Source organism: Cotesia glomerata, linkage group LG1 (assembly GCF_020080835.1).
Source record: "Cotesia glomerata isolate CgM1 linkage group LG1, MPM_Cglom_v2.3, whole genome shotgun sequence".
NCBI lineage: Eukaryota > Metazoa > Arthropoda > Insecta > Hymenoptera > Braconidae > Cotesia > Cotesia glomerata.
Window position 1 is genome coordinate 14,204,933 of NC_058158.1, and position 9,679 is coordinate 14,214,611.

The window sequence follows — 9,679 nt, forward strand, 5'->3', positions numbered from 1 at the left end:
ATTTAACCTTTAATGATAATAAACATTTAATCAAACTCTTTTCTCTTTGTTTCTTCTCCGTCAGTAGGTACTTAATAATCTAATGGCAACGTTGCGATGTAACTAACATCGCGGTGATCAACAACGTTTGACAAAAAGTACGCGACCAGCGAAAGCTCAGTCATTGTCCGCAAATCGAAAGCCTCTCTCCTCTCCAAAAATCCCCTCTTTTACGTAACCTTGAATTAGTTTAATAAATCGCCCGCCTAATTGCAGCGCTTTCTTTGTTCTTTATTGTGTGATACTAATGCCGCAAATATCGAGAACAAAGCTCAGTGAACACTGAATGTACTCGCGTCGCATTTGTATGCTTTACGTTGCGTTACATTTTTCTATCATTTTTATTCTTGTCAAAGATGTCTGAACAAATCGGAAATAGAGTTTATAATTATTTAATTGGATTTGAAATTCATAATATTAATAATATTAAGTTACCTTCGTGTAGGGATGTATTGAATCTCTTTATGTACAAACATCAATCCTTAAAATTAAGTATACGAGCAAGTGCTAGTAGTGTGATCAGTGATACGAATGCTATTTGGGCTAATCTTTTGATTCCAACTTCTCGACCTCAGCACAGTATTAAAAAATTGGAAAAAATTCACAGTGACTACATGAAACTGAAGAATCATCGAAGTCGTGCAAAGACATCGAAAAGACAACGAACAAATGTGGAACAGTTTAGCAAACGTCTTAATAAATTATTTGACATTGCAAATTGTGCTGCACTAAAAAATTTACCAAAAAATTTGCAGCAATTTTTGACAGATTGTCGTAAAGGAAATAGAAATATCCATCTACCAGCAATTGACGTTATACCAGAAGAAACTTCTGGAAATCTGTCTGCGATGGAAGTAGAAACTACCAATAATGAGGAAATTGGTTAGTTCTAATATTATAATAGTTTTGTTTAATTATATTTGATTTGTTTAACATTCAGCTAATATGTTTACTAATTCACTGTTAACATTTTTCATTTCAGGAATGAAATTATCCCAACAGTCGTCCTTAAATAGTTTCTGTAGTTCCATATCAAATTCCAGTGAATTGAAGCGAACTTGTTCAGACTTTGAAGATACAATGCCAGCGCCTAAGAAAAATAAAATTGATATTCTGACTTCGGAATTAGTATTAGCACTAGGGAGAACTAAAACTAGTAACAGAAATGCGATGTACATCATTTCTGCTGTTATTCAAAGTTTAGGACTTGAGATTGATAAATATAATTTAAGTTACTCCACTATTCGCAATGCGCGTATTTCAAAAAGAGAAGAAATTGTCGATACGATCAAAGAAGAAGAAATTTTTGATGACTCTCTCGTAGTGCACTGGGATGGAAAGATGCTTCCTGCGGGAAATGGTCAACCAAAAGCAGAACGATTATCAATACACGTCACCGGAATAAATACTGATAAAAATTTAAAAACTCCGATTCTCTCTGATGGCACAGGTGAAAGCCAAGCTTCAGCCATTTTTGAAACGCTGATAGAGTGTGATCTTTGCGATAATGTTAAAGCAATGTGCTTTGATACAACTAGTTCAAATACCGGTAAGTTAATGTTGTGGTTGAATGAATTTATATCACAGTATTTGTTTTTTGACTTGGGAAGAAATTTTCAAATAAGAATTTGATTAATTTTTTTAATTATTTTTACGAATGTTGAGTTAAAATATAAGCTGAGTCAAAAATTTGAATAACTGATAATTAAATAACAGTTTATCAATAACTAATTCTTTGTTTTAGGTTGTTTTAATGGCGCATGTGCATTATTAGAAGATAAAATTGGCCGTGACTTATTATATCTTGCTTGTCGCCATCATACTTCTGAATTGATGTTACGAAATGTTGCAGAAGTTGCTTGGCCAGTGACGAATAGTCCAAATGTACCAATTTTCAAAAGACTCAGAGATAATTGGGAAAAAATTGATAAATCTGCGTATGAAATCGGCACAGAGGATAAAGATATTGCACTTATTTTAAATCAAAGAAAAGACGATATTCTTGACTTCATAGAAAATCAACTGAAGGTATTAATTAATTCATAAATAGTTTTACCATTGAAAGAATTATTATTTATAAAGTTAATTTCTTTTACAGTCATTAGATCTTTCTGATACACTGATAGAAGGACTTGTTAATATTTAATAAGCTTTATTAACTGTTAATAAATGATTTTTAACATCATGGGATTTGATAAATATTTATTAACAGTTAATTAGTATTCATTACGTAGAATTTATTAACTGTTAATAAATATTTATTAATTTATTAATAGTTAATAAATATTTGTTAACTGTTAACAAATATTTATTTAGGATAAAAAGCAAAAATAGCAATTTTCTTTTGACACTTTTTATAACCCTATAACTGGAATACATTGATAATAATTCAATTCACTTAATAAATTAACGTTTTTAATATGTAAAAATATAAAAAATAATTATGAGCTGTGATAGAATTTGGTAGTTTACAATAAATGTTATTATAATGTAATATAATTAATGCAAATAATTTATAAGGATGATTTTTGTTTATAAGAAACCTTCATATCATATGACATTGCAAGCCAAACAAATTTACTCAACCAAGTATTTATTAACTGTTAATAAATATTTGTTATCTATTAATAAATATTTATTAAATATTATTAAATGTACTTTTCTCCCTAATAAATATTTATTTAATGTTAAAAAATATTTATTAAATTAAATTATTATCTTTAAATAAATCAAATTATTAATAGTAAATAAATCTTTTTATCAGTGTAGTTATTTTGCATACTTCGATATAACTCGAATTTTTAAGTGATGTAGTCTTATAAATTTTGCCTTTTAAATAATATTTTTACTTTAAAATTCTGAAAATATCTTCTTTTCTGGCCGCAATTATTAAATTTTTCTTATTTTTTGTTAGAATCATCATCCGAGAAATGATTACAAGGAGTTTTTGGAGCTGAGCTGTATCTTTTTGGGTGGTATCAAAAGTCATAGAGCCGAATTTAAAGCACCTGGTGCTTTTCATCACGCACGGTGGTTATCGAAAGCTCTCTATTGCTTGAAAATATATATGTTTAGAAACCAGTTTAAAATGGGAGCAAACGAAAAAAAAATTTTGCAGAAAATATGTGTTTTCATCGTAATATTTTATGTAAAAATATGGTTTACTGGTCCTAATGCAATAAATGCTCCAAACTCGGATTTGCAATTAGTAAAAGATCTTATTGACTACAGAAAAATACATCTAGAAATTGCAAATGCAGCACTCGATAAATTGTCTCGGCATTTGTGGTACTTACACGAAAATCTTGCTTGTTTAGCTCTTTTGAATGAAACTGTGCCAGTAGAAGAAAAAGTAACGTTCGTAAAAAAAATAAATTCCCAGGTAGCGGTCAAAAAGCCTAATAAACGTTTATCAGTCGCTTATGAAGAAATAACGTCGTTATCTGAGAAAAACATAAGCGATTTTGTTAATCCAAACTCGTTGTTTATTTTTGAGCAATTTGAGCTCCCCTATGAATTTTTGCATACAGATCCAAGTTTGTGGGAATCAAATCTTGAGTATAAACGATGTTATGATACATTCAAAAAGTTAAAAGTAGTAAACGATACTGCGGAAAGAGGAGTAGCGCTAGCCGAAAGTTTTAATGAAGTATTGACTTATAACGAAGATGAAAGACAAAGAATTTTTCAAACTGTTCAGCACCATCGATCTCAATACACATCGTGTAAAAAATCACAATATATTGACAATGAATTAATCTAACAATTCATTTTTCTGCTTTCAATAATAATTAATTGGTATTGTTGTTTTTATTTTTATTAAATACTTATTGTTGTTAATATAATTCGAACTATTATAATTTAATAAACTGTTAATAATATATAAATTATTTAAGTGTAATTGAATTCATAAGTTTTATGCAGAAACTCGTAAATCCATTATTTATTAAAGATTCTTAAGATATAAGCTTTTATAATGTAAGATACTTATCATATCCTGTTTTTCTAGCCTTAAAAAAATATATTGAAGAAAAAATATAAAAAACAGAGAAAGTAAACAAGATATTAATAAGTTTAAATCAATGATCGGCCAAAATTTCACGAAAAAATATATTCAAGGCTTAATATCTCGCTTAATATTGATCTTAGCGATTTGGTCCATAGGACTTTTTTTGTTGGAAATTGAATTTTCTACAAGTTTGTCATTTACATTTTTTCCGTAGCTCTTGATATTTACGAGATAAATGCGAAAAAACGCCAATTTTATGAAAAAATCAGGTTCAGTGGCCCGTACTGCCTCGCCAGTGTGAGTTACGACTTTGCGGCAATGGGCACTTTTGTAGAGCGTTCAATTCTAAGAAAAAACCATCTTCGATCAAAGTGATCCCATGAAATGCCGCTGAGCTTTAGAAATTCAAAAATTAAAAATCAAAGTTTTTGTGTATTTTCAATGGGAAATATTCAAATGCCTTGGTCGAGGACGTTAATTAATATTAAAAGCTCAAACTTTCAGGGAATTTTTTTTGGGTATTTCCAACAAGAATTCACGATGGGACCAAAAAAAAAAAATAAAGTAAAAAAAAAAATCACCCTAACACACACACACACACACACATACATACAGACGCCGTGACAACCTCGCGGGGATAGTCAGGGAAGCTTCCTGTGACCTTCAAACGTCGAGATCTGATGAAAACTCGATTTTTGCAAAACGGGGTAAAAACAATAACTTCCCGATTTTTGAAAATCTCCGATTTTATCGCGGTTAGTGCCATTTGGAAGGGCTTGGCCAAACTTATATTTTGAGTATAATTTGGACCAATTCAGATCAGTCAATTTTGAGAAATCTTAAAAAAACTAAGAAAAAAATTTTTTTCAAACATGGTTTTTTTTGGATAACTTTTAAACGGCTCTACCGATCGATTCCAAAAACTAATCAGCTCTAGACAATGAAAAACCACGTCGATTGCCACCAAGCTGGTCAAAATCGGTTAACTCGTTCGAGAGATATCGTGAACGAAAGAAAACCGAAAAAAGTGTTTTTTCGAAATTACTCCGAAATTTTTGGTTCGATCAATTAAAACCTGAAAATTCTTTATGGGGCTGATAAAACTGCGTCGAATGCCGCCAACCGCGTGAAAATCGGTGGATCTATTCAAAAGTTATTGCGGTTTGAAAATTCCAAAAGTAGTGTTCTATGAAACTTCTATCAGACTTTTGAGCTCGAAGAGCTCAAATGCATATAAATACTATCTCTTTGAGCTCAGCAAGCTCAAAATATCACATCTATATATATATAAGCAACTTTTTTTTTGTTACCGATAAACTTGAAAACAACTGGACCGATTGGCATGAGACCATGACCATTCGACGCGGAATTAATTGTAGAAGGTTTTAGACTATTCATTTTTTGAATTCCATCAACCCTTTACCATTTTTTTTCAAATTTATGTGGATAGTCATTTATTTCTGCTACTAAAACAAATGAACATCACTTCTTCTTCATATTCGAGTGCATAAAGACCGGCAAAATGTCTAACGTCACTTCAATGCTTATAAACGCGTTTCCACACACCCTCCCACGCATCTACCCACGCACTCCCACGCATCTACCCACGCATCCACAAGGTTGTGACATGAATTATTATCTATAGCAACGGTTTTGTTAATTCATTTATAGGTTATATAAATATGGCATTCATTTACGCTACTATCTTTTGTTTAAAAATTATTCATCTTTCATAGGTTATTTAAAGATGTCATTTATTTACGCTATCTTTTGTTTAAAAATAAAAAAGAATCTGTCTGTTATTTAATCGATTGTGTTTTGTTTTGTATTTATTGGTTATGATACGTTTAGTATTCGTTAGTTAGTTGAATGAAGAAGAGGGCCTCCAATTTATAAAAGTTAGTATAATTAATATATTCACGTTGATTATATATTTTATTTTAATATATATATATATATATATATATATATATATATATATATATATATATATATATATATATATATATATATATATATATATATATATATTGTGATGCCTATTCCGGCACTGGCGTCGACAGGGCCGGATCAGGTCACCCAAAAAAATTGGCTTACCTGGTTCGTAGATTTGGTTGGGCGCCAGGAACTCAATGTTCCACGGGTCGATCTCGCGGTGGATCTTCGTGGGCGGCAGGTCGGTTTGAAGAGATTCAAAAATCGAATCACGGCAATCGACGAACAAAGAAATCGAAATGGGACGATAGGATCGGTTAATCAGAGCAACAACAATTAAAAAAAAATAATTGAGGCGTGCAATTCTAATCCAACAACGGTTTATTCAACAACAAATATATACTGTCGGCAATGTCGCATTAGTAACAAAAATTATTTAACGCAAAAATAATTCTAACGCAAGACTAGTGCTAACGCAATGATTCGACATTTCAAAATAAACCAAATTCTAGAAAGAAATTCGAGTAACCAAAAATAAAAATTACAAAGCCCTTTCTTTCAAACAAAATAAATAAAATGTCGGTTCGCCAAAATGCTTCAACAATTTTCGAAACGAATAAATAATTCAACTCGCAAAATTTATTCAAATTGTCAAAACAAATAATTAATTCAATTCGCAAAATTTATTCAGGTTTCCAATCGTAAAATCTAGTAACAAATCAAAACAAAAAAAAAATTCACTATCGAAAATTAAATACAAAAAAAAATTAATCTACGCAAAGTATTCGACTGATTTCACTTGTCCTTCAAATAATTTTTAGTAATCCGATTTGTCGGGTAATTGAAGCTCGAGGTAAGTAACAGGCCAAAAAAAAAATAATCTCGGCAAAAATGTCACACACACAAATACACACGACTCAGCGGTACCGTGCCTCAGAGTGTCGTCAAAGCTCAAAATCTCGAATGGAATTTATTTAATTCCGTGCAACTTGAATTATATCAAAAATTTCCGAAAGGAAATTATTGTCCACGGATTAAACCGTGACAATTACGACGAAATTCGCGGTGATGACACCCTGGGGCTAAAATTTAGCGATCAGACTCACCCCGTAGCTTCCGTAAACGTTCCAGGCGATGTTGGCTAGGTGATCGAAGTTGGCGGCAAAGCAAAACTGACGGAAAAAAGCGTTGATGTCTCGGCGATGGCGTATTCGGGATCGTAGTGTCCAAAAAAAGAACAAAAGCTCAGCGAACTTATTCGTATTCAACTCACGACAAAATAAAAAAAATCCAAAATCAAACGGCAACAGAAAGAAATAACAATCAAAATAATAACTGCTCGATGTCACAGTCACGGCGTCCAGATCAGAAGGGGGCCTACAATGGCTGCTTCCTCGACAACATGTGTTCTCACTTCTGCGCACTCAAAAATCTGCGCGGCACGCAGCTCACGGCATTTTCCAGCCGGCCGTAGTCAATCGTGGTTGCGTTCCTTCCCCTGGGCGATCGATGATTGGTCGATTCACTTTTTAGTTCTTTTTCACGAGTTCAGGTGGAGCCTCAACTACTTGTGTTTTATTGCTCTCCATCGTCATTGGTCCGTTCAAATGTTCTCGTCGTTCCATCCTCGTGGCCAGATGTCGCGTTGGTCGGCGATTGCTCGTAGAAATTCGCGGCTCGTCTGATCGCTATAGCCTAGTCTCACTCACTCATGCATTCTACAATAGTTCCCACGCATTCCTGTACTCTTTTCAAATTCGTCGCGTTTTCATGAATTATTCTTACCTCGAGCTTGTCATTCTGATCGGGAGGCCGCTTGGGGCGACACAGGCGCGTCGAATCTCAGCAATTCCTCAGCTTAGCCAACCTAATAATCTCTAATCGAGCAATTTCAAATTTATGGAAAATTTTCCATGTCACAATATATATATATAATTATATATATAATTTCCAAAATATAGCTTCTCAAAGCTGTAAATTTGGTAGGAATCTTTTATTTGTTATGTAGAGATCATCTCAAAACGGATTTCAATAAATTCTACTTCCGACAAGGATTGCGGGGCTGGTTGTTAGAATTTCAAATTTCCATTTTCAAACTGTAACTTTTACAAACTCGAAATTAGGTCGGAATCTTTCATTTGTCATGAGGAGATCATCTCAAAACGGATTCCAAAAAATTCTACTTCCGATAGGGATTGCGGGGGTGGGTATTAAAATCTAAAATTTTAATTTCCAAACTGTAACTGCTGCAGATTCTAAATTTGGTAGGAATCTTCGTGTACGATGTCAAGTTCAGCTGAAAATGGATTTTCTCGAATTCTAACCCCAAAAGGGATCGTGGGGGCGTTAACAATGAAAATTTCTCATTTCCAATCGATAGTTTTTATAGACTCGAAGTTTTGTTGGAATCTTTTATTTATAATGTAGAAATCATCTCGAATAGGATCTTACGAAGTTCCTCCCCCACATAGGAGTGCGGAAGTGATAATTGTCAAAAAATTCATATTCTTCAAATACAGTTCCTACAAATATAAAATTTGATAGAATCTCACGAGAAACAGACAAATACCGGGATGGCCTCCAAGGTCAACGGATTTAAATATTTTTCTTACTTAATAGTGATATTTTCGTACAACAATCGTCTCTTTGCCAGCGGCAAAAAAGTCATTGTAACGTTTCCAAAATTTAACATTACATATAGCTATTCAGTCAACGGACTAAGAATTTTACATACATTTTATTTTTGCTGATCACATAACCGATAAATTGTTCTTATTACGGGATCGCGAAAATATAACAGATTAAAAGCATTGCATTTTCTAAACATATGAGATATAGAAAAGAAATTTGAGATATAGAAAATATGAAAAAAAATAAATAAAAATGAAACTTAAAATTTAATTTATTTCCTTTTCAATTCGCCCAGCGAAGCGGGCGGGAACCGCTAGTAAATTATATTTTGAGCTCAAAAGTCTCAAAAACATCATAAGTACAATTTTAAGCGCCCGGGTATGGAATTAGCGGGAAGTTGCAGGGATGGCCTTTAGGGTGAACCGTTTTACTAATTGTTTTTTTTAGTATACACAAAGTTCATAGGAAAGTGGACATATGATGTTAATCAAAATACTAATTGTCAATTTATTGCGACATTTCGGTCATTTATTTGACCTTCATCAGGCATCTAAAATTTAATTGCAAAACACGTGAAAAACCTTTTCTTTTTTTAGTTTTTTAAGCGGAAAAAATTTTGGTTGGAAGAACGACGTGTAAGGTCAAAAGTTTTTTGGATACTTTTGCAAACTTAATTTTAGCCTACACGGAAAGAAATTTTCTTTAAAATTAAAAAAAAATTTTTTAATTTTCGATGCAGCTGACCGCACACATGGAATATAATTATTATTGGACATTTTGTTATTGATGTAATATTTTCATTATAAATGTTATAGGTTTCATGCATAAAAAGTGGATTTTAACTTAATCACTTAATAACATTGAATGTTTAAGTATTTAATTTTTTTTAATTTAACATATTTTTTAGGTTATTTTACTTTACAATTTAGATGTATAGAATAATAACAAATATTAATAAATGATTACGAATTTAATTAAAGCACATCCCGGGGAAAAAAATTATATATAATTTTATATAATTATACATAAATCATTTTTTTTTTTTTTTTTTTTTTTATAACCCCG

General features: G+C 31.9%; 1 protein-coding gene across 1 annotated transcript; it reads left to right on the forward strand.

The window, feature by feature from the left end:
- Positions 1-503: 503 nt before the first annotated feature.
- Positions 504-3,802, forward strand: LOC123275121. Its single transcript, XM_044743038.1, has 4 exons — positions 504-921; positions 1,022-1,588; positions 1,784-2,067; positions 2,954-3,802. The coding sequence occupies exons 1-4, from the start codon at positions 504-506 to the stop codon at positions 3,800-3,802; spliced, it is 2,118 nt and encodes a 705-aa protein (XP_044598973.1).
- The last annotated feature ends 5,877 nt before the right edge of the window (positions 3,803-9,679 follow it).